This window comes from Acomys minous, assembly GCF_964271855.1.
Source record: "Acomys minous genome assembly, contig: scaffold_78, whole genome shotgun sequence".
Lineage (NCBI taxonomy): Eukaryota > Metazoa > Chordata > Mammalia > Rodentia > Muridae > Acomys > Acomys minous.
The window spans coordinates 66,562-91,471 of NW_028182133.1; the positions used below are offsets into that span (position 1 = coordinate 66,562).

Here is a 24,910-nt window from a genome sequence, read left to right on the forward strand (position 1 = left end):
CAAGAGTACAGAAGAAAGTGCCAACTCTTCCCAACTGTCTTTATTTTTAAGGTGAAAAAAATCAAAATTAACTTGGCTAATAGATCTTAGATCCCTAGGCAGTGGTGCTCTAACTTGACCATAATGTTAGGACCCATGATGACAATATCTGAAGATGTTTGAGAGAAAAGTAGGATCCTCAGACTCAGAGAGTTCACAGTGACAAGCAGCTCACAGTTCACAAGAAGGCACTGTGCAGTGTTTCTGTAGGTCAGCAATGGTTTTATGAACTATATTACCTACTTTAACCAAAAATTTATATTAAAGAAAAATAAATGGCTTTTAAAATTGACTTCTGTAATATTTATATAAGAAAATATTAAATAAGCACTTTATTTTGCTCAGACGTAAAATATTTGGCTGCAAAGCTGATGATAAACTAGTATTAAGAGTCTCACAACCTAGTGAAGTCTGAAAATAATTAAAATAGCAAGTCAGTTCTATAGATCAATAAGGTATTGTAGCCATACCACTCCAGCAGAATGCCAGGTTTACCTCCAGTACTTTGAAAGTGCCATTGCAGGCTGTTTAGGATAGTAAATTATACAAGTTAATTGTTAGTTGATCAAATCATGGTCATGTCAATTACTAGTCTATTTACATCACAGGAATATAAATGCTAGGTGTAATGAATAGGTACGAGTGTGTAGACAAATAAGATAAAATAGATAAGGCTTTCAAAAACATAGATAAGGTCTTCAGAAATATCAAAGTCCCACAGAATGTGGCATTTAAACGTGTTTTTAAAAAAATTGTTTTAAGGATTCTTTGACAATAAGACCGCTTAACTCCTGGCAACACCCAGCCTACCTCAAAGAGGGTGGTGAGTAAGTATCAAAGAGCCTCCTTATGGAGATGGCTTCAAATGTGGCAAACCAGCCAGTGGGCAAAATGTCATTGTTTCAGCCACAAACGGAATTCTGTCTAAAAAGGGGCACGTTTCGATGCAGGTAGAGTCAACAGCCAAACTCTGTCAAGACAGGGTAAGAAAGTCCTCAGTAGTTCCTGCCGGACAAATATGTCTTTCTGCTATATTGGGCCAGAAGGCTGAAGATGATGCTCCAATGTTAGAGTTATGAGTGATTGTTCAGGCAGCAAACTGTCTGTCTTTTTTTTTTTTTTTTTTTTTTAATTTGGAAGCTACTAACTTGCCCTTCCTGTTTATTCAGGTAATTAATTATACTTCTTCTCAAGTCTCTGATAGGGTTGAAGACCAAATAGTTTAGTTTCACAATTAAGCTTAAGTGGATATTCTTAAATAAATATGCCAATATGCTGGGAATTGTTTATTAGATATTAATTAGATTTAGCTTTTTTTTTGCATTTGGGCATTATTTCTTCTTCTATGTTAATTTATTTTTTATGTCCTTTACCATTTGTCTCTTGATATCTTAGTGGTTCTTACAATGAAGACAGGATAACTTGGAACATTTTACACCCAGTCACATAAACACAAATCACAATGCAAAATCAAAATAATGAAAAAGTTTCTAAAAAGAAACTCAGTCTCAAAGGAATACTTTAATGTTCAATTATATTAGTCCAAGTAAACAAAAACTGAAAATCAGTAATACTGAGGATAAAATATTATTCCTAATTTCATATTCCAAAAACAAAATATTATGTGCCCATCAAACACTTTATACTGTTTTATGTCACACGCCATAGCATGTTGGCATTTTTTATGTCACACGCCATAGCATGTTGGCATTTTTTAATGTCACATCCCATACCATGTTGGGATTTTTTTTTACTTACTTTATTTGGGTTCTCATATTTACCACCCTTCTCCACCCCAAACCTTTCCAACACCACAACATCAGGTAAGAGAGACAGAAGATTAGTGGAGAGACGGGGCATTGAGATCTTTTTACTACTTCTGGTGAACAGAGTTGTCAGGTTCCTTGGGGTAAACCCAATCTTTATCATGAGGATATCTCCAACCTCTTTTTCTAGTCAAACCACAACAGGAACCAGGAACAACTGGAGCGGGCAGCAGCCTTCCTCTTCAAAGCACCCGGGGCCCTCTCTCCGGACTCTGGAGTTTATACCCTCTCAAGAGTTCCTAGAGTTAAACTACTTGCAGATGGCAAAGATCGCGCCCCTTACTGATACATGAAACCATCATAGTTAACGGCTGTGGACAAACTGAAGCAGCCCCTTATCCCACACCTGGCTATTAAAACAAAAACATATTCACATAGCATAACTGGGTCTCTTAAGAAACCAAAACTTCTCAGCACAACAGCATGGATGGCGTATGTTTTGAGAAGATTCCCCCTGCTGTGGGAGTTTTCTTGAGGCTACAGAGATTCCTTTACTGGACCCTCCTAACTTCAAGCCCCTGTGATGTGAGTAGTACACTCACTCTCTCCAGTGCTCTGCTCCATCTCCTCTGGCTGTCAGTCTATACAGGTTCTCTGATTTGGACACAGCACAAGCTAACCTTGATGGCTGTCTGGCTCACTGTCTTGAGATACCTACTTCCTTCTCTTAGGAACACTGGCAGTTCCTGCATCCTATCAAGTCACTGGACAGATGCTGACTCTGTGCCTTGACATCATTGACTAGATTGGGTCTGAGAGGTCTGAGGCCATCAAAAGCCCTGAATCTCATCCTTCTCTGTAGTCTTGCACAAAGTTTGCAAACAAAATCCTAACAGTTATCTATAAAAAAAATTCTCCCAAAATCTTTCTCGCTATTCGGACCTCTGTCTGTATCTTTCATAAGACCGCAGGACCCAAGAGCCACTGATATGTTTAACATTTCTCCTTATAACTTGTGAATGTCCCACGAAAGCCTTCACTTACCAGGAAACTGGGACAGAGGGGAGAACATCCTATTGGGACTCTAGATGAGAGAATCATGGGAGAATAGCAAAGTAGAAGGATCCAGAGGGTCCTAGAAACCTACAAGTAGAACATTATGATAGACAGATTTGGACCCAGGGGTCCCGCTCAAACTAAGGCACCAGCTAAGGACAATACAGGCCGTAAAACTTTAAACCCCTACCCAGATCTAGCCAATGGTCAGAACATTCTCCACCATAGAGTGGAGAGTGGGATATGACTTTCTCACATACTCTGGTGCCTCACCTTTGACCATTTTCCCTAGAGGGGGAGACCTGGTGGCACTCAGAGGAAGGACAGCAGGTTACCAAGAAGAGACTTGATACCCTATGAGCATATATAGGGAGAGGTAATCTCCCTCAAGAACAGTCATAGGAGAGGGGAATAAGGGGAAAATGGGAGGGAGGGAAGAATGGGAGGATACAAGGGATGGGATAACCTTTGAGATGTAACAAGAATAAATTAATAAAAAAAAAAGAAAAAAAAGAAAATTTTAAAAAAGAGATAATATTCTAATTTTATTATTCTAATATATACCAGAAATTTATTCTTAAGATCTAATAATTAAAAAAACTGGAGGGATAGGGACACCAAACCACCCACAAAACCTTGGACCCAAAATTTGTCATGCCTATAAAATATATAGGAATAAAGATGAAGCAGAGATTTAGGAAATGGTCAACCAATGACTGGCCCAACTTGAGATCCATCCCATGGGAGAGAGCCAACCCCTGACATTATTCATGACACTCTGCTATACTTACAGGAGCCTAGCATATCTGTCTTCTGAAAGGCTTCACCCAGCAGCGGATGGAAACAGATGCGGAGACCCACAGCCAAACATTAGGCAAAGATCAAAGAGTCTTCTGGAAGAGTGAGCATGACGGGAGCGTGGGGGTGGGGGTTGAGGGAACTGGGAGAGTCAAGGACACCACAAGAAGACCTACATTGTAAAATAACCTGGGCCCATTGGGGCTCACAGATACTGAGCCTCCAACCAAAGAGCATGCATAGATTAGACCTAAGCCCCCTTGCATATGTAGCAGACGTGCATCTTGGTCTTTATGAGCCCCACCCCAAGGAGAGACATGCCATATGGAGGTCAAGGCAGTCTATGTGAGTACCTCATCTCCAGCAGTGAGCTACAGAATGTAAGTTTGTGGCAGTTAGGCCCCAGTTTGTGGCAGTTAGGGCTTGCCCATCCCCCATGTTCTGACCACTAACCTCTTACTCAAGGACAGGGGTGTGAGGTGGGGGTGGGGCTGGGCTCTAGTCCTTCTTTCGTTCTCCTTGGTTTTTGTTCTTCCTTTTTTTTCCATTCTCCATTCTTTACTAACAAAGCATTCACAGCCCCTGATGAGGACCAATGTCTGTCCCAGGTTACTTTATATTGAAGTGACAGCCATGATGACAAAAAGAAACATGTGGCATCCTGCACAATGGCAGCACATCCCCAGTGGGTTTACTATCTTCCCACACTAATCATTAATGAAGAAATCACCCCCACACACTCTCCTACATGCATTCTTTGGAGACATGCTCTCCATTGCATTTCTGTCTTTACTGATGCCCCAGCTTGTGTCAGTTTGACATGTTGCCCAGCACACATGAGCACCACACAAATGGAAGGATCATTCCTAGGTCCAGGTGAAAAGGCATCAGAGGCTGGGCGCTCAGGTGGGATGGCTAAGTCTCAGGAAGCAGCTTGCAGTTGCTGTGTAGCTGTCAGGACCTCTTTGGGCACATCTGAGGGCCTGGAGGATTGCCTGCTGGAGCTCAGCTGGTCACTAGGTGGAGAATGTGCTCTGTCTGGCACAGATCTGAGACAGCCCTGGCTGTGACATGCCTGCTAGAGAAGGCCCAAGGCATAGAGACCCTGACTTGCATTCTCTCCTGTCAGCTAGAGGATCCACAACCCACTTTTATGTAGGGAGCAAGGGAGCCTTGAGTGAGTCCTGAGGAAATGGATAGTTTTACATGGACACCGCCGATCTAAGACTCAGGGACCGATTGTCCCATCATGAATTAGCTAAGCCATTAAACATCTGAGCCAGGTTCAAGAGGAATAGCTAATCTTCCTCTGAAGTCCACGTATGATTGTTTTTGAATATTTGACCAGTGTGTGCAAGGACCAGCTACAGTACTTTCCTCTCTGGGGTGTTTACAGTCTGATTCTGCTCAGGCACACAGACCTCCCACCAAGTCTAGCTAACTGTCCTCCTAACCTGTACCTAACCAAAAGGTTAAGATTCCTGCTAGCCATAGATTTCATTAGAGTCCTGAGCTGATCCCAGCTTCCCTGTCCATATGTCTGTCTTCATTCCCTCACCAACACGAGCTCCCAGTGTGAGTGAGGTGACACTCTGGACATCTTGTTAGTGACCTACATCCTCTCTCACACCTGTCAAAGGGCTGGTTGGTTCTCAAGGGCCATGGCATAACATTATGGCTTCCAGGCATTTAGAAAACTGATGCAGATGACCTGCCAGTCAGAACGTTGTAACCAGGTTTAGCAGACCAGATCCAACCTGTGGTGTAGGCTTCAGAGTGGAAGCATTCAAAAGTCCCTCAAGTCCCAGGTCTTGGTTTGTTTTTGTTTTTGTTTTTTGTTTGTTTGTTTGTTTTGCTTTTGCTATGTTGTTTCATTTCCCCACCCCCACCCCCATTTAATGAAATGATCTCTCTGTTCATTTTATCTTTTTCTTCCCCAGAGCTGAGGACTGAACCCAGGTCCTTGTGTTTGCTAGGCAATCGCTCTACCACTGAGCTAAATCCCCAACCCCTCTTTGTTCTTTCTAGAATTAGTGAATATATTAAACTCTTCATCTCATACAACGCATGAATTTGTAGAGTACTACTCACAACCTTATAGCATGTGCAAAACGAACATCCTTTGGACCATTGTTTCATCCACTGGAACTATCATTCCAGAATAATTTACAAGACCCTGAGCTGTGTCTATAGAAACTCTAACCGCAACCAGACTTTTCTCCATGTCGCCAAAACCAGTCCTTCACAAACAAAAGTGATTATGATCAGTATAGATTTGATTATAATATTTAATCCTTAAGTATCTTAGCCTCGCGGTAAACCTTAAACCCCTACCCAGATCTAGCCAATGGACAGAACACTCTCCACAGGAGAGTGGAGAGTGGGATATTACTTTCTCATGTACTCTGGTGCCTCACCTTTGACCATGTCCCCTGGAGGGGGAGACCTGGTGGCACTCAGAGGAAGGACAGCAGGTTACCAAGAAAAGACTTGATACCCTATGAACATATACAGGGGGAGGTAATCCCCCTCAGGAACAGTCATAGGGGAGGGGAATAAGGGGAAAATGGGAGGGAGGGAAGAATGGGAGGATACAAGGGATGGGATAACCATTGAGATGTAACGAGAATAAATTAATAAAGGAGAAAAAAAATTTTTTTTAAAAGTATCTTAGCCTCTGTGTTGTGTACGTGTGTGTGTGTGTATATGTGTGTGTGTGTGTGTGTGTGTGTGTGTGTGTGTGTGTGTGTGTTAATGTGCTAGGTACTCACAAGCTAAGGCACACATGTGGTTAGTGGAAAATATTTGAAGTCAGTTGTCTCCTTTCACTTTGTTTGCTTGTTGGGTCATATCTCGGTCTAGCTGGCCTGGGAGTCTCCAGCCAGTCCTCCTGTCTCTGCCTCGCACTTTACTGTAGGGACTTCAGATGTTTGCTACACAACAAGGGTTTTTACTTGTGATCTCAGGATGTACCAAGGGTCCTTGGGCTAGGACAGCTTTCCTGATTATAATCTTGCCCTCTTTTACTGCTGGATACTTCTAAAAATATGTTATATTTTAGGTTCCTTTGGAAGACCAATTATTTGAAACGTGCTTTGTTATGGTTGTTTGTGTGTGTGCATTCAAGCGTGTGTGTATGTACGTGTGCACACAACACTTCCTTTCATTCTTTTCCCACTGGTCTGGTCTGGTCCTGACCCTGTTTTGCAGGTTTCCTTCATCCACAAGTAGTTGCTTATTCTGATTTTGTGTCCCCTGTGTTACATACAGTGCCTCATGCTTCTTGCCCACCACGTCTCCTCTTCTCCTTCTCTCTCACAACTGCTCCACTCTTGTTTTCATGCCCTAAGGTTGACAAACAAAAGTTCACAAACTGAAACACCTGCATACACTTATATACACAGGCACACTCAGGGACACACACACACACACACACACACACACACACACAGAAAGACATACAGAATACAGAAACACGTCTCACTTGTGCATATTAAATTAAACCTGGCATTTGTCCTTCTGAATCCGGTGTGTTTATTCCACTTAGCACCGCAGTCTCCACTTCTAACCATTAAACACCTCTACCTTCTCTTCCACTTCATCTTTTTACTTTATTTATTATGATATATTCACATTACATACCGTTTGTCATCCCTCACTGTCATCTCCCTGTTCCCACCATCCTGCCCTCTTTTCCCCCATCTTCTTTCACTAGACCTCCTACAGGTGCGGACCCCTTCTCCCCAACTGTCTGTCCACAGCCTATCAGGTCTCATGAAGAAAGCCTACATCACCTTCCCCTGTGAGCCATCAAGGTTGTTCAGCCAAAGGGGCAGTGATCAAATCGTGGGCACCAGAGTGCATGTCAGAGGTTCAGCAGAAGTCCCTTCTCCTTCCACGCATGTGGAGAATTAGCTGTCCTTAGGCTCCATCTGAACAGGAGGCCTATGTTCTTTGCACGCGTTGCCCTTGGTTGGGGCATCTGTTTGTGCAGGCCCTGTGTCCAGATCTGTGGAGCTCCTGACCCCTCCCTGGTCCTTCTCTGGCTCCACTCTTCCATACACCTCTCAGCACTCTGCCCAGAGCCAGGCTTGGAGATCCAGCATCTGTCCTGATGCCCCACTGGGTAGAGTCTCTAAGAGGGCATTTATGTCGGCGCTCACATCCACATATAAGTGAGTATAAACCATGTGTGTCTTTCTGGGTCTGAGTTACCTCCCTAAGGATGACCATTTCTAGTTCTACCCGTTTACCTGCAAATCTCAAGATTTCCTTGTCTTTAATAGCTGAGTAGTAAGTATTCCATTGTGTAAATGTCCCACAGTTCCTCTATCCATTCTTTGGTTGAGGGACATCTAGGTTGTTTCCAGATTCCTGGCTATCACGAATAAGGCTGCTACGAACATAGTTGAGCAAATGTCCATGTTGTATGGTGGAGCATCTTTCGGGTATACACCCTGGAGTGGTATACTGGGCCTTGAGGTAGAACTATTCCCAATTTTCTGAGAACGTGCCAGCTTGATTCCCAAAATGGTTGTACAAGTTTGCAATCCCATCAGCCATGTTCTGTCACTTGGGATTTCCTAGAAATCAGAATTGAAAGAGTCAGGGTGGTAACTCTGAGCCGCCTCCTTCTGTGGACTCACTCTCTACCTGGTCTTCATCACCTCAGAGGAGCGTTCCTACAGTTTGTGATGATGCAGATAACGTTGTTTGACTTCATTATTCTCCTGGCTCAATGTTTTCAAGGAGGCTTATCATCCCCTTCTGCCAGCTGAGACCTAGGCCTGGAAGCTTCCAACCTCCATCCAATCTAACCTAGGCCTAGAATGTTTTTAGCATCTGAGTCTTAATGCCTAATAAACTTACCTGTTCCTGATCTTTCTCAGCTCTGCGCTGGGTGGTGCAACTCAGCTGATGTGGCTCAAACTCTTTTCCCAGCTTATTTAAGCTGGCTTCTCTCTCAGCTAAGAATTGCTTTGCTGGGCCTCAGACTAACTCAGCAATCTGCTGTAATCTTTTGGCTTCTTCCTGGGTTCTCTCTCTCTCTCTCTCTCTCTCTCTCTCTCTCTCTCTCTCTCTCTCTCTCTCTCTCTCTCTCTCTCTTGTCTCTCTGTCTCTGTCTCTGTCTCTCTGTCTCTCTCTCTGTCTGTCTGTCTGTCTGTCTGTCTCTCAATCTCTCTCTCTCTGTGTCTGTCTCTCTCTCTCTCTTGCTCTCTCCCTCTCCCCCTCTCTCCCCCCACCCACCCCCCCTCTCTCTCTGCAACCCATCTCTCTCTTACTGTCCTGGTAAAACAGCCTCCTCTCTCTGACAAACTGCCTCTTCAAGTAGCTTCCCTTTCCACTCTCTTCTCATGAGAGTTGAGCCTTTCCTGATTGGTCAAATCTTCTCTGGTCCATCACCTTTTCTGCCACTCTATTAGGCATCACTTTCAAACATGAGTGCTTCCTCCTACAAGCAAACTTTACCTTTGTTTGGAATTCAAGGCATGTACCACCACAGCTGCACCTAAGCTTTTCTTTACCTGATACTTGCTCTCTACCAGAACTGTTTGCCTTCTCCTGGATTAAAGGCAAGACTGTATCCCAGCCAGATCACACAGACCTAGATCATCTTTGGGTGTGATCTCTTGCTAGAACAGCCATGTTCTGAATTAACACTCTTCTATAGTTTTGCATCTAAGGTTATAAGGGAAATGGTCTGAAGTTCTTTTTCTTTGTAGAGTCTTTGAGTGGGTCAGCTATCAGGGTGACTGTGGCCTCACTGAATGAATTTGGCAATGTTCCTTCTGTTTCTACTGTGTGGACAAATTTGAGGAGTATTGGTGTCAGCTTTTCTTTGAAATTCTGGTAGAATTCTGTACTTAAAACCATCTGGCCCTGGAGTTCTTTGGTTGGGAGAATTTAAAGACTTCTTTTCATTCCTTAGGGTCCTTAGGTTTATTTAAATTATTTACCTGACTTGGATTTAACTTTGGTAAGAGGAATCTACCAAAGAAATCATCCATTTCATTTAGATATAGGTTTTAGAAGTAAAACCTATTGATTCGTTGGATTTCCATAATGTCTGTTCTTATGTCCCCTTTTTCAGTTCTGATTTTGTAAATTTGGGTATTGTCTCTCATTGTTTTAGTTAGTTTGGCTAAGAGTTGGTCTATTTCATTGATTTCTCAAAGAACTAATCTTGTTTCTATTGATTCTTTCTATTGTTGTCTTTGTTTCAAATTGATTGGTCCCAGCACTGCCTTGGACTTTTTGAGGCCGTCTACTCAAGGAAGCGTGTGTTTGCTTCCTTCTATTCTAGAGTTTTCAGGTGCGCTGTTAAGATGCTAGCATGAGCTCTCTCCAATTTTTTTATGAAGGCACTTAGGCTATGAGCTTTCCTCTTAACACTGCTTTCATTGTGTACCAATAGTTTGGGTATGTTGTACCATCACATTCATTGAATCTAGAAAGCTTTTAAGTTCTCCCTTTCTTCCTTGACCCAGTGGTCATTGAGTAGAGTTGTTCAGTTTCCCTGAGTTTGTAGGCCCTTCCTGCACACTGTGGGCAGCGTCACACCTAGACAGTGGCCCTTGGTCACATAAGAAAACAAGCTGAGCAAGCCATGGAGAACAAGCCAGTGAAGAACTTTCCTTCATGGATCTTGCCTCTGCTCCTGCTTAAGTTCTTGCCCCAGCTTTCCTCAGTGGTGGGCTTTGAGTGGACTAGGCAAGGGAAATCAACCCTTCGCTCCCTAAGTTGCTTATGGCCATGGTGTTTCTCACATCCATAAGAAAGCACATTGGGACAGCAAGTAGCTGAATGGTGTTTCCACTGCCCATAAAGAAACACTGAAGCACCCTAGACCGTTGCTTCAGGAGGAGGGGGTGCTGTCTCTGAGGGAGAATATGAGCAGGATGGGGAAGGTGGGTCAGGTCTGGGTGGCTGCGTTACTCTGCTCACTCCACTCCCTCATGCCCTCCTGGGCTAGGTTAGGTTTGTCTCAAACATGAGCAAGAGCTTGACCCCTGGTACAAAGATGAGATCCTGTCCCAAAAATAGAGCAGTGTCACAGAAGTAGGAGAGAGGAATGGCTGGAGCTCTGCGCAGAGCAGACAAGAGGCTGAAACAGAACTCTGGTGGGGGTTGGGGGGGTCCTGAAATACCCTGGACAACAGACTTTGGGGCCAGCCAGCACCAAGGACCACAAGGGAGAGCTGAAAATCAAATCCAGGTCTCCTCTTTGTAAGGTGTCAACACGGTGCTTTTCCAGGACTCCCTGGGACAAATAAGCATGGCCAGAGCCTAGACCTAGGCCCTGAGCCCCATCACAGCTCCTCAGGAGAAGAATAACCTCAGGCCAAAGAGTCCCCTGAGGATCCTTCCTCTCTTTGGGTGTTCACACCTAAGGTGGCCCTTTGATCCACACTGAAAGCAAGCCTCTGAGCCAGAAGCAGGACTAACAGGCTCAGGCTACTCAGAGGGGCCAAGAGATCCCCCAGGCCTGGATCTTTCTGCCTTTGTTCCTCCTGATCTGGAGAACACTAGACTGTAAAGGTGGCTTTGATTTAAAAAAAAAAAAGAAAGAAAGAAAGAAAGAAAGAAAGAAAGAAAGAAAGAAAGAAAGAAAAAAGAAAAAATCTGATGACTTAGCCTCTCTCAGCAGGAGACTGGTTCAAAATGCCCCTCATCCTGGAAAAGGCAGAAAAGGATTGGGTGCTCAACAGCATCCAGCAACAAAGGCCACTGAAGCGCTTTGCAGGCTGGAGTTGCTGAAGAAGCAGAGGCTGTCTCTCTCTGCTGCACCAAAGCAGGAGCTGACAGAGGCTAGTCTCCTTTTCACAAGAAGAGGAGAGCTCCCTGGGGGCTAGGGTGGACACAGCAAACTGCAGGCTGCTGCTGCTGCGATTGGTCCCTTTCTCCCTCTGACCTCACAAAGAGCCACTGCGAGGGGAGAATGGGGGCCCTGAATATAAGGCTGTGCCCGAGGCTGTGGTTTTGTCCCTACAGACAGACCAGGGAACTGTGTTTGGTGAACTGTGGGACTCCTTCACGGCTGTCTAGCGTTGTGGTTGTGGTTGTGGGTTGCTGTCTCACAGCAGAACAGTGACCAACTATTACCATGGCCAGGCGTGCCGTTAAAAACCTTCATTTCCATTACAGGATGCTCCTTCCTATTGGCCAGGGCACATATGGCTCGGTGAGACTGGCCCAGCACAAGCTCACGGGCACCCTGGTGGCCATCAAAACCATAGCCAACAACAAGAGGCGCCTGCGCTGGATCCTCTCAGAAATTGAAATCCTCGAGACCCTTGAGCATCCCAACATCATCCGCCTCTTCCAGGTTCTAGAGACACCAAAAAGCTACCATCTAGTAATGGAGTATGCCCCGGGAGGAAACTTGTACCAACTGGTAAGGGAGGAGGGCAGGCTGCAGGAGGAGGAGGCACGGAAAATATTCGGGCAGATAGTGGCAGCCATAAAACATTGTCATAGCATGGGCATCATCCATCGAGACCTGAAGCCTCAAAACATCCTAATTGATGAGGACGGGACAGTAAAAGTTATCGACTTTGGGCTGGCCACCAGGTCTAAAGCTGGCACTAAGCTCAAAGGCCAATGTGGTACCAAAGGCTTTTTTGCACCAGAGCTAGTGCATGATATTGCCTATGATGGCCGAAAGGCTGACATCTGGAGCCTGGGTGTGCTGCTCTTTTTTATCACCACCGGGCGTCTGCCCTTCTCCAGCAAACAGTGGTGTGAGACAGAGAAGAAAATAACTACTGCCTCCTATGACATACCCACGTATATTTCGGGGCAACTGGAAAATTTAATACACCAGATGTTGACAGTTGCCCCAGAGATGAGGCCTTCCATTGAAGAGCTGGAGAAACACCCGTGGGTGATGAAATTAGAACCAACCATGCCACAAGACAGCTACCCAGATTCTATGATTATAGACAAACTTTGTGATGCTGGTTTTGATGCCACCAAGATCAGGCGATCCCTGCAAGAAAAAACGTATGACGCAGCAATGGTGGCATACCTAATCCTTAAAGATCAGGCACGAAAGGGCCTTGAGCTTGGAGGTACCATCTCTGCCAAGCCAGTGAACCCTGGAGCTACGCCTCCCTCAACCCCAGTCCATGCCTCTGTCTCTGGTCTTCCCCTCAAGCACATTGCCAGCACCCCCAACTTTGGCCTCTTCCATGCCCATTCCTCACGGCAGCCCCTGCCTGTAGCCCGGACACTCCCAGGGCAGAAGGTGACCAGAAGTGCCTCCCTTCCTGCCATTCCTCTATGTTCCTCCCAAAAGAACACCCCCACTTGTAGCCCTGCTGCCACATCAAGAGCTGTGGCTGCCCCACGGGTATTCGGCAGCATATTGGGAGAGGAAGCGCCCCTGCCACCGGGGCAAGACTCTGACACGGAAACAGCATCTCCCCCTCAGAACATCGGGTGCTTGCAGAAATTACGAAGAAGAATAGTGGCTTGCCTGTCTACATTCTGTTGTTTCCCTCGGACTCCCAGGACAAAAACCCGGTGGCCTGTGTTCACCCACAAAGTGGCTCCCATGAGAGAGGCAGGAGGCGGAGCCCAGTGACAAGGCAAGCAGGTAAGACAGGGTGCATCTGTGCTTTGCACTGCATTGTCTCTGTCCCCGTGTCTTTGCATTGGAAAAATCTGGAAGCTATGCACTTGTGGGTTCCCATGGGATGGTCAGCTGTCCTCCTACCCCAGCAGGCTCAAACCATGGACTAAGCATAGCACCTCAGGAAGACATTAGATGCTGCCTGACGCGACTGACCTAGCAGTAGACAGCGAGAGACTGTGGGCACAACCGCAGGGGGAAGGGGACTTTGGAGCTGCTGTCCATGGAGCTACATGTCCCCAAGGTGCAGACACTCCGGCAGGGTCCAGGGAACTCAGAAAGACACCGGAACAGGGTATAGATGTGAGGGGGTGTGGCAGTAGAGGACCATAGTAGAGACTGGGACAAAAGACGGGAAGAGACAGAGGGCCATGGGGGCAGAGATGTGACAGCTGCCAGCATGTTGCTTGCATGGACACGCTGTCTTTCTGTGATAGTGCAGTGTTGGTGGACACCCAGAGGAAACTTTTGGTACTTTCAGGTGGGATGAAATATTGTCCTAAGATCTGAAAAGCGCTTAGGCTGTCACAGTGGTGACAGTCCACACACGCAAAAGACACCAAGTGTGTGCTGCCCTGTGCACTGATGACTGGAAAGGCAGGAGCTGTGGTGACAGAACAGTGGGAAATAAAGCAGACAGCAGAAATGGAGGTCACAGAGCAACGCCAGAACACAGAGGCCCTGTCCCATTGTGGGGCTACGCCCTCTTTCACTGATACCTATGTGTTTCAGAACCAGTGGTGACTCTAGGGAAGAAGTGACACTAGGCTGCCCTTCTGAACCAGGGTTGTCCTTTAGCATCTGAAACATGTGTCCTCTCCTCCTCAGATGCTCAGTCACCCCGAGGGAACCCTTTCAGTGTTAGGTTTTCTTTCTACTCTGACAAAAGGCACCAAGTGGCCCAGGTAGGACAAGCACCCTCTGCCTCCCAGGCCTGCCCTGCTGCCCCTGCTCTTCTCTCTAGACTTCTCCAGCTGGGATTCTGATTTCTCATAGTGGGAAGCTACTCCAAGGCTTCAGGACTGAGGCTGCCCCAAGCAGGAGCCACAGTCAAACAGCTACACAGCAGGGTCCTTCCCTCTTTATCCCTGCCATAGTCACAGAGCAGCAGGTCCTGCTTTGCTGTGCCTGGGAGCCCCATACTCTGGGACGCAGCATGGCCAGACTCAGCCTGCTGCAGCTCCCAGCACTGTACATAGAGCCTCTGAAACGAGAAGCTTGCCCACGCAGAGCCCTGGGGCTTGCCTCTCTAGGTGGAGAGCTGCCAGTGGTCACGTGGGAGAGCAGGTAAGGAAGAGGCAGACTCAGGGTGCATCCACTATGTGTCTTCTTATCTCTCAGCTTTGTCTCTCGTCCTCTGTTCCAGCTGAAATATCAAGTGGGTTCTGAGGTAGCACCCCTGACTGAATGGAGTCTTTGGACGTTTTACTGTGACAAAACTTCATAACCAAAGGCCACGTGGGCACGAAAGGGTTTAAGTTCACACGCATGTGCTCATGTGTTTAGCTATCCCTGAATGGAGCCTGTAGTAGGAACTCAAGGCAGGAGCCTGGGGGCAGGGGCACAGGCAGAGTCCACGAAGGCTACTCCTTGCTGGCTTCTTCCTGACGGTTCACATGGCGTGTTTCCCACTGCCCAGCTGTGCTACCACCCAGAACGGCCTGAACACTCACACATCAGTCATTAGTCCTGAAAATGCATGCACCACATGCTTCCCCACACGCCAATCTGGCGCAGGCATTTGCTCAACCAGATTTTTACATCCCACATGGAACAAGGAACATAAAATCAACCAACACACGTGGGGAATAGGGAATCCCCATACAGCATGCCAGATACTCCTGGGTGCTCCCTTCTCTTCGCTCTTGGAACAGTAGAGGGTCTGAACTCTTCTCCCTGCTCACTCTCACTCATCCAACTCTCAGGTGTGTCAGCTGCTCGCCCCTCCGTTATCATTCTAAGGCGTCTGTTTATTTTCTGGCGTTGGTTGTCGCTGTCTTTACCCACGGAGAATGGTGATTAGAGCCATAGTGGATGCTAAGTTCAGACAGAACATAGTGTGCACTGCCCAAGCCTACAGCATGAGACAAGCACAGAGGTCGATGTAAGCTCCTGCCTCTCGCCACACTAAACTACATGGTGTTCCGTTAGCTCCCGCCGAACGACTCCCTGATACATGTGTTTAGATGCCTTGGCAATTCTTCATGGCCACTGCTTGTCTCAAGCGCAGCCTTTAGTCTCTCAGGAAAATGAAAAGGTCCCATAAGTGCCTGCCATTCCTCCACTCACTCCAGTAGTCCTACCTTCTCTGTCACCGAGAATGCAACAACTTCTTCCCCAAGTCTCCCTCAGCCGTCCTTCTCAGTCATGTGGACCTGAACACCCTAGTGGAGGGCCTGCAGATATGACAGAGGGTGGCCCCGTGACCGCTGTCACTGAATTTTTTAAAAATGTTGTGCTAGGAGTGGGATGTCTGACAGGTTGGGGCTCACAGTGTTAGCCGTGCAGCCTGTTCCTCACTTCCTGGGCGGCGCCTTCTCCGCTCCTCCTGTAGCGTCATGGCAGCAATTCGCCCCTTCCCAGGCCTGACTTCATCCTCACCTACAAGGCCTGAGGGTGAAGATCGGTGCTGAGACCCGACTCCAGCTTCCGGGCTGCCTTTGTGCAGTGGTGTGACCTCTTCCGGTGTCAGTTGACATTCGAGAAACCTAGGGATGTGCCGGGCGCACACTAGGGTCTGGATCCTGGGATCATTATTCTGATGGTCAAGCTGTCCACAAGGACATGACCCTCTGACAGAGTCCAGGACTGTCGGGGGACAAACGTGGGGAGGCGAGTGGGCAGGAAACAGTTAAGAGTGGTAGTCAGGGAGTTGGAAAGCCCTGTGTCTGTGTTGAGAGCACTGCTGCGCCAAGTTGGAGGAAACAAAGAGATGAGACAGAGGACTTGAAAGCAGCCATGGGACACGCTGCCAGCACAAACGTCACTCATCACATCTGATGCCTCTCTGTGATCCTGTAGTGTTTATGGACAGCTAAAGGAAGTTTCTTGAAATTTAAGTTTTGGTGAAATGGTGCTCTCAATTCTCTCTTGGCTTTCAGGGCCTGAAGGTTTCATCACTCCCAACAGGGCCCGAGGCCTGTTTTGTCCACAGCTGTTGAACTGGTTTTTTGTTTGTTTTTATGGGGTATTGTTGTTGATGTTGTTGTTGTTTTATTGTTATAATAACTTTAATTTACCTTGCATTTTACAGACTATGAATGATTTTAAAGAGCACTTCCTTACTCCATCACGCCCAGGCAGTTGTTAAAGTAGGCAACGAGTATGTCAACAGCCTGAGTGTGGGCATCTTGCAAGGATTTCAGGTCAATCTCTCACCAATGAACTTGGCAGCTTTTCTATCTTGTTTTTAACTCAATGGTACATCCATTCTGATGGTAACCTATGCAGCTAAGTCTCACCACATTTTGGAAAAATTCATGATGATTAGCAAATTAGTTAGCGCTGGCACGGAGCTGTAGTCACTACACCAGTCGGCGTCAGACCCCGGAGTCAGTGCGGCTCCTTCCCATACCTCCCTCAGCACAGTGCGAGGCTCTTGATGAGCAAAAGGGAATGACACCCCACCCTCCTCGCAAAACACTAGAAAGTGCACCTGCCCTGTTGCACTATTGAAAGGGAAAGGTAGAAGATGAAGGGGCAGAACTCTGGGGAAGACGGAAGCCAGACACCGTCCTGAGAGGCGGTGACAATGGCTCCACCATTCTTTGCAAATTCCTCTAGGAGTTCCAGAGCAGCTGGAGACTCCAGGTCAACACTGACATCAGGAAGGCCGCCTGTTGCTCCGTGTCCCACCCAGACACTCAGTCTCCTTGTGGGAACCCTACCACTCTACAAGATTGATCATCGTACTTTGAAAATAAGACACTGAGTGGGGCAGGTGTGATGAGCACCCCAAATCCTCTCAGCCATGACCTGTTGCCCCTGTTCTCTTTGTAGATTCTCCACCTACCATTCTGATATTCAGCAAAGCAGTCCAGGAGGCCGGAAGATCCAAATGGAGTTGGTGGTGGTGCTGCCGCCACCGCTGCTGCTGCTGCCGCCACTGCTGCTAACACCACTGCTGCTGCTGCTGACACCACTGCTGCTGCCACTGCCACTGCTGCTAACACCACTGCTGCTGCCACTGCCACTGCTGCTAACACCACTGCTGCTGCCACCTGCCACTGCTGCTGCCACCACTGCTGCCACCACTGTTGCTGCTGTTGCTGCCACCGCTGCTGCTGCTGCTGCCACCACCACTGCTGCTGCTGCTGCCACCACCGCTGCTACTGCCACCACTGCTGCTCCCACCACCACTGCTACTGCCACCACTGCTGCTCCTCTGCCACGACTGTTGCTCCCACCACTTCTGCTGCCACCACCACCACTGCTGCCACCACTGCTGCTGCCACCACTGCTGCTGCTGCCGCCACCACTGCTGCTGCTACTGCTGCAACCAACACTGCTTCTGCTCCCACCACTGCTGCTGCCACCACTTCTGCTGCCACCACTGCTGGTCCCACCACTGATGCTGCTGCTGCCGCCGCCACCACTGCTGCTGCTGCTGCCCTCAAAAATCTCGATTAAGTACTGGAAAGCATGAGCTTTCCGACTTCAACCAGGAACCTCCAGTCTCAGCGTGCATAGTGTGTGTGTGGACTTGAAACGAAAGACCCGGTGAGGAAAATGGGGTGGTATCTTGAGGCTTTCTCCCCCTTGCTGTCAGCCCCTTGCCATTGTTCCTTCTGCCTCACCCCATAATTGCTAGTAGTTCAGAAGGAACAGACCCTGAAGTACTGATTAGGACTGAGGGATCCCTGTGTGGCATGTCCCACACAGAGTCCTTTCGGCCCCTTCAAGGAGGACCTATTCTTTTTCATTCTTTGGAAACCCTGGGGTCTGAATTCCTCCTCTTGAATGTGGAGAGCTGCTTGCCACTTCCAACTTCCTTTTCTATAGTGATTAGAGCATGCAAATGGGAAATCCACTTAAAACAGTGTGTTGAGGTGCTAGACTTCCCTGGTGCCTACAGCCAGCACAAGACAGGGCACCTGGATATAATCAGCTCTGTTTCTCTCACCCCCTAGACCTGGTGATCATCCATCACCTAAGAAAGACACAGTTTTCTGTGCTTCCTTCTCATTCACTTAGTCTTTTTTGAGTAGGTATGCCTGGGCTGAGTGTGGGCCTCGGTTCACCAGGAATATGGGCATGGCTTCAAATGTTCTGTGCTCTGTGCATTCTCTCTACTGGTTCATTTGGAGCACTTGGCCCCTGGGACTGTGTGTGTTTGATCCTTCCATGTGTTCATAAGTCTTCTGTCAGGAGTCTCTGTTCAGTTTCCAGCACTCAGGAGGATATGGGCGGCCTTATGTCAAGGTAGTCCTCTTCCCGTGGTTTTCCATCTTCTTCTTCTTCCCCTGTAGCTCCTGGTGTTTCCCCACAAGCTGCTGCTGCCTGTGTCCACCTGGAAGGCCACGGGTCTCTGTCTGATGAACAGGAGGTCATCACCACTGAGTCAAACAATCTTATTTGCATCATCACATGCATCTGAAGTATGGAGGTGAGTGGTAACCAGGGGTGTGACACCCTCTCTTCCCTGGCTGTCACTGTCACGAGTGACATAGGTCTTTCACTTCAATAAGTAGACCCACATTCCTTCTGAAGATGGGGCTTGCACAGGGCCACCTAGACAGAGGTCCTGACTTTTCAGGTCACTGGTGATTCCTTAAACGTGAGAGATCTGTGTGTGCAGCTCAAACAGGGATGCTTCCTGCCTTAATCTTCACCCCAGCTTCAGCCAGGATGCTGCTCACTAGTGTTCTCCAGGTGGGATGGTGCTATGAGAGAAGCGAGAGCTTCTCAGGATGCCTCTCAGGATACTTGGTACTCCATGGAAAGTCCTTCCTGGAGGGATGCTCAGGGTCTCTGAAAGCTCCTCTTTGCTGCTGCACTGACAGAGATGTCCCTCAGATCCTTGACAGAACTCCATGATGGGGATGCTTATAGTTTTCTTGGAGATCAGAGGATCAGAGGGAGTGAGGCTTTGTGGTCCCCCAGGGCATGTATTGGAGCCAGAGCTTCATAGTTATCATCTGACTAAGAGAATCATGAGACAAGTGGCCTCTGTGGTATGTGCATTGTCCTAGAGTCAGTGTTACTATCTCCACCAAACTCTTCTAGTGCCATTGTCACTACACTGTTTTCCCTTATACTGTCAGGCTACACTCCATTATCACAATGAAGTCTAGGGACAAGCGCAAGGCAGCTAGGCATGCCATACCCGCAGTCAAGAGAGGAAGAAATAGATGCCTGTGTGTAAGCTAGCTTGCTTGTGCTCCCCTAGAGCACTCCCATCTGATGAAGTCTGGGACCCAGGCCTAGGGAATGGCCCCGCCCTAACCAGATGGGTTTTCCAGTATCAGTTGAGGTAATCAAATCACTCCTCTACAGACATGCTAATAGGGGAACTTCTGCTAGCCCATTCCTCTGTGAAGACTCTCTTCCCAGGTCACTGTCAGCCACCCAAGTTGAGAGTTCACATTAAGCAGCACAAATTGCTCCCAGTGGACATCACATCTCCCTACATTGAAAACTGTCACACCCAAGGCCAGAGACTTAGCCTCTTGCTGGCCTAGGCTCCAAGCCCACATCCAGCACAATGTTCTCCCTTGTTCCTTCAGATCTCCCTCCACCCCATAATATGTGACTCTGTCTACACTCAGCCAGCAGCTCATCACTGGGATGTCTCCACTGCGTCCTGGACTAGACATAAGCTTTCCCAGCAGACTGTGCTGCCTTCAACTCAGTCCTTTCCTCTTTGCAGCTCTGCCAGTCCCATTCCCACTCGTGACACCCCTCCTGCCATGAAAGGTTAGCCACTGGTCAGCCCTTCAGCCCATGTTCCTCCTACTAGCCTGGGCTTAGAAGACTCGGTCCATTTCAGCTCCATCGAGGTTTGTATGATGCTCACAAGTGAGACTCTTTTAGACAGATGGTCTGGCTCTGAGAGCTTAGGACCTTGCCATGCATTTTTAATTATTTACACCTTCACTCAGTTATTCACCTAGTCACCTATTCTTCCTCTTCCTCTTCCCTGTCTCTCTATGTGTGTGTCTCTCTCTCTGAAACTCTTTCTCTATTTCTCTGACATTTTGTGAGTCTGTGTGTGTGTGTGTGTGCATGTGTGTGTACATGTGTGTGAGTGTGTGTGTACGTGTGTGAGTGTGTGTGTGTGTGTGTGTGTGTGTGTGTGTGTGTGTGTGTATGAGAGCAATGTGTTATAGCGTGTGGAGGTCAGAGGATAACTCTATGGAGTCATTCTCTGTGACCAAGTTCAAGGACACCGAAATTGAACTCTCCTGCTTCCTCCAAAAGTTTTTGCAGGTGAAGAATTTGTGGACATGAGGCAGAGCCAGGACTTGCTGGAGAAGCCGCTGCCTGGTCTGGGGAGTGGGAGCCTCGGCCTTGGCGCACCCGGGTGCTGTTCTCCATCCTTGGATGCCAGTCAGGACAGCAAGATCATCTCTGTCCCTCAGAGTTGCCTTGGTTGTTGATCTGGGGGATTCTCCCCTCTCAGCTTAGCTCTCTCACTCACTCTCACTGACTCTTAGCCTCCCTGTTCATTTGCCCTCTTCTTTATGCCTACGGGTACTTTAACAGACCTTTCTGTGCCTGTGACAGTAAGAAGGTCACGTGCTAGGACATGGCTTCCCACATTAGCATACACAGAGTGCTCACATAAGGTTGCTCTTATTTCCCTGTGAGGAGAGCAAGCCAGTAACTCCAGTGCATACTCAGAGTTGGGAAGAAACTGAAGCCTGTTCGGCCACAGTGTGGTTCCTGAGCCTAGAAGCTCCTGGTCCCACTATCCAAGCTTCTTGCTTTATTCCATATTGGCACCTTTGCCATTCCTTTCTCGGCAGTGCCAACAAAACCCTCAATAGAAGAAGCTGGATCCCAGAAAGCTAGGGACAGGGTTTCCTGCAGGATCTTGACCCACGGTCTTCAGGCTTCCTTAGCTACCCTCACCATTAAATACTATCCCACATCTCTCCACAGGGCGTGCCTGCTCCATGCTCGGCACTCTGTGAGGAGGATTGGAGCAAGTGTCAAATGAAAGACATTCAGGCCCTAGGATCTACAGGAAGTCTGAGTCAGACCCCTAAGGCTCTGGGGAAACTCTCACCCTCTCAGTGGCATCTTCGTCTGCTGTAAATGACCAACAGACTGTTCAACTAGGAACGCTCCTCTGAGGTGATGAAGACCAGGTAGAGCATGAGTCCACAGAAGGAGTCGGCTCAGAGGTTTACCACCCTGACTCTTTCAATTCTGGTTTCTAGGGAACACTAAGCAATCCTGAGTCCTTGCTCCTGGAAGTGTTGCTGTCAGGACTGGTGACACCACCAACTAAGATCAAAATCAGATCACCCCTCACAAAGGCTTTCCTCAGTCTCCTCTGACAGACAGATCAGAAGGTCCCATGGATGTCACCTTTCGAAGCAGGTAGGATGGTCCTCCTGGAGGCCCTTAGTTTCTAATAGTAACACAGTGGGTTCTCAACAGCTGTGACAGGAGAGGGCCGCCAATGGACCTCAGTCTAGAGTTCCCCCCAGCAGAGCTGAGGCCCCGGAGTTTTGCTTTCAGGAGGCAGCAGGGGGAGATGTCTGTATTGGTGAAAGGAGCATCCCACAAGCTGTCTCAGGTCTCAGGACCTGTAGCCAAGGCCTCAGTTACAAAAAATCCTAAAGCGTGACTGTTATATATCTTCCCTCTAAGATTAGTGTTATGGGGCTGCTGAGAGAGACTTCCGTTGTATACCTAGCCACAAGAAGAGACCCCATTTCAACTCCACTCCTTTCTGCCTCCCTTCTAGTATTCTTTGCAAAGACATGCTTTGGGAATGTGGCCCACGGTCCTGGGTGGGGCTAGGAGGTGGACACATGGCTGCATATAGCCAATCCTAGCACTCTAACTGGAATTGTCCTGGGGGATGGCAGCCTTAGGACTCTGTGCTCCAGGGCCTTCCAGGAATCACATAGACACTCTTGCTAGAATCACAACCCAATGCTCCTAAACGGTCAGTATATGGAAGGACAGGGTACTCAGTATGGTCTAGGCACTGTGCCTGCGCCTGTGCCTGCGCCTGTGCCTGTGCCTGCACCTGTGCCTGCGCCTGTGCCTGTGCCTGCACCTGTGTCTGTTCCTGTGCCTTTGCCTGTGTAGGTTCCTGTGTCTGTGTCTGTGCCTGTGCCTGCGTCTGTGACTCTGCAGAGTTACACTGTGTCCTTGTGAGAAAAAGGAAAACAAGGCCAAGTAAGGTCTGTCCTGAGGATGATGGCCAAGGCCATACCCCAACCAATCAAGGCTCACAGGAAAGAGCCTGTTTCGAAGCCCTGCTGGACCTGCCCCAGAGCCAGGACTTGTGCTCCTTCCTCTGGTTTTGAAGCCTGCTCCCATTAGACACACCACTCTAGTCATTCTCACTGCCCTCCCCTTGGGACAGTCTGGCCAAGGCAGCTTGCACTGCTCTCTCCTTCTTTGTAACACAAGCAGGCTCTTGCCATGTCCAGGGTCCTAACAGAGCTGCTGAGTGACCTGCTTCCTCTGCACAGCTAAGGGCTTTCATGGCTGCCTTCCCTTGCAGCCCTGCAAGCATTCTTCTTTTTCTTACACTTTCCTTGTCAGACCAGGGCTGTCAGTCTTCAGGGATTCCTGCATCATGTCCTTGTCATTTTGATGTGAGCCCAGGCAACAACTCTACTCATTGCACACAGCAGCTAAACCTCACCTCATTTTTCCCTGGCCTCAGCAGGCCTACTGCCATCCTGCTCAGGGGACATACTCCAATGTCTCAGTTCTCCAAGGCACAGTGGATGAGCTGACACTTGGAAGGAGAGCAGAGGTGAAAGATCCTCCCTTGAGCATCCTAAGGAAGTTCTAGCCATAGAGACACAAGTAAAGGGGGGTCCTCTCTGTGAGCTGGCCTTGATGGGTCACTATGTCCTCCGAGGATGTGAAGCACTGAGACGGGGACCCTACATCATGGCAGTGGTCCATGCTTTCTCCCAGCACAGTGCTGTGTCATTCTAGATCTCTACCGAGAGATGATCTCCTTCTCCCATAGGCCTGAGCTGGCTTGGCTGCTGCATAAGCTGGGAGACGAGCATGCTCCATAGAAGGGAGCCTTCTTCTGAGCCAAAGGGAGCCACTGACCACCTGCCTGCTTCTTCCTGCCGCCTGGAGAACCCAGGCTCTTGTCAGTTTTTCAGGTTTGGGGCCACTGGGCTAGAACCAGTGAGGCTTCTGGTGTAGAAGGCCTCCATTTCCTGTACACTCTGCCCTCCTCCCTACCACCCTGCTTTCTGACATCCAAGAATGCTCTGCTGCTCTTTGACCTATCCCATCCCTTGGAGAACACAGTCTGGCTGGTTCTTAGCACATCCTGTGGTGGGCTTTTCCTACTGTCCTGGCAGGGTTTGTATTCTGCTCTGTCCAGGCAAACTCTCTTAACACTCAAGTTAACACTCTACAGAGAAGATGCATTCGGGAAAGTGTCGCACTGCTGTCCTCTGCTGTCTTGCTCCCCTGCGCCTTACACCTGACAGGAATCTTCTCCACAAGAGTTGCTCCATCTTTCTGGTCTTTTTGACAGTTGGCATTCATTTTCCTGTCTTCTAGCAGTGACTCTGTGTCTTTTAGCTGGCTGCCTACCTCATTCTCCTCAGTTGTTTGCTGGGTAGAACCTCACATTGCAGTCCTCCCTGATGGGCTATCAGCATTTACATACAGCTTGCAGGAAGAGTCCTTGCATTGATGCAGTGTTAGAGTGCCTGGGAAGGGCAAGGACAGGTGGGTAGGAGCTGGGGACGTATCTTCTGCAAGGCAACCTCACTCCCCTTACCTTATGACAGCTGATTCATTTTTCTCTCCAGATCTCACCCACTGATACTCAGCATCTTGCCCTCACCGATGTCCACAGCTTAGCAGATGGATTGCAACAAAGTAGCCTGGCTACTGTAAAGATGAATCACATCCTTAGATACTACTCGAATAGCATAGAGAGGAAGAGAACAATACAAGGATCCCTGGCTCATCGAGAATTCCCGCATCCACTTTGCATCAGTCCAGTTGGCGCCTGACCAACTGAAGAGTTTACTTCAGAATCCTAGGAGAAGCAGAGGTCCATGCTGCACAGAAGCAGCCTCATGATAAAGCTGCTACTTTTAGGACTGTGTATTCGAAACACTTGTATGTCTGTGGATACCAGCTTGAGGGGTCCTCCGTCCAAATACCCATGGTCCTTGTCTTATACCTCATTTGGTATAACATTCCAAGTATAGACATTGTGAGTGTTTTGTGCTGCTTGTGGCCTGACCAGGGCTGGATATAGGCTCAAACTACGGTTGGCATTAAAGGTCAATTTATGTTGCTTTATGTTTCTTGACCCTTTTCATTCTGGGTTAATTGGGAACAAGGCACAGAGCCTGCTCTTTCCAACCTCCACACTACGAAGTTCAGAATCCCACAGCTCAGAACAGTAAAGACGTCACCATGACATAAGATTTACCAGATA

The 24,910-nt window shown here is 48.1% G+C and overlaps 1 protein-coding gene and 1 long non-coding RNA gene across 3 annotated transcripts; both read left to right on the plus strand.

Annotated features, from left to right (window-relative positions):
* Positions 1–11,763: 11,763 nt before the first annotated feature.
* LOC311591811 (putative sperm motility kinase W) lies at positions 11,764–13,170 on the plus strand (the record flags this gene model as incomplete). The annotated part of the gene is made up of 1 exon (XM_084803439.1): positions 11,764–13,170. A coding segment is annotated over one exon (1,407 nt), but the record flags the coding sequence as incomplete, so codon positions are not given.
* A 4,603-nt stretch (positions 13,171–17,773) lies between these two features.
* LOC311591810 lies at positions 17,774–24,404 on the plus strand. Of its 2 annotated transcripts, XR_014777232.1 has the most exons (6): positions 17,774–18,012; positions 18,762–18,898; positions 20,162–20,291; positions 20,713–21,591; positions 21,678–21,840; positions 24,270–24,404. It is a non-coding gene; the product is annotated as an uncharacterized lncRNA (long non-coding RNA). The 2 variants fall into 2 exon arrangements; XR_014777231.1 differs by having other exon boundaries at positions 20,162–21,591.
* Positions 24,405–24,910: the final 506 nt, after the last annotated feature.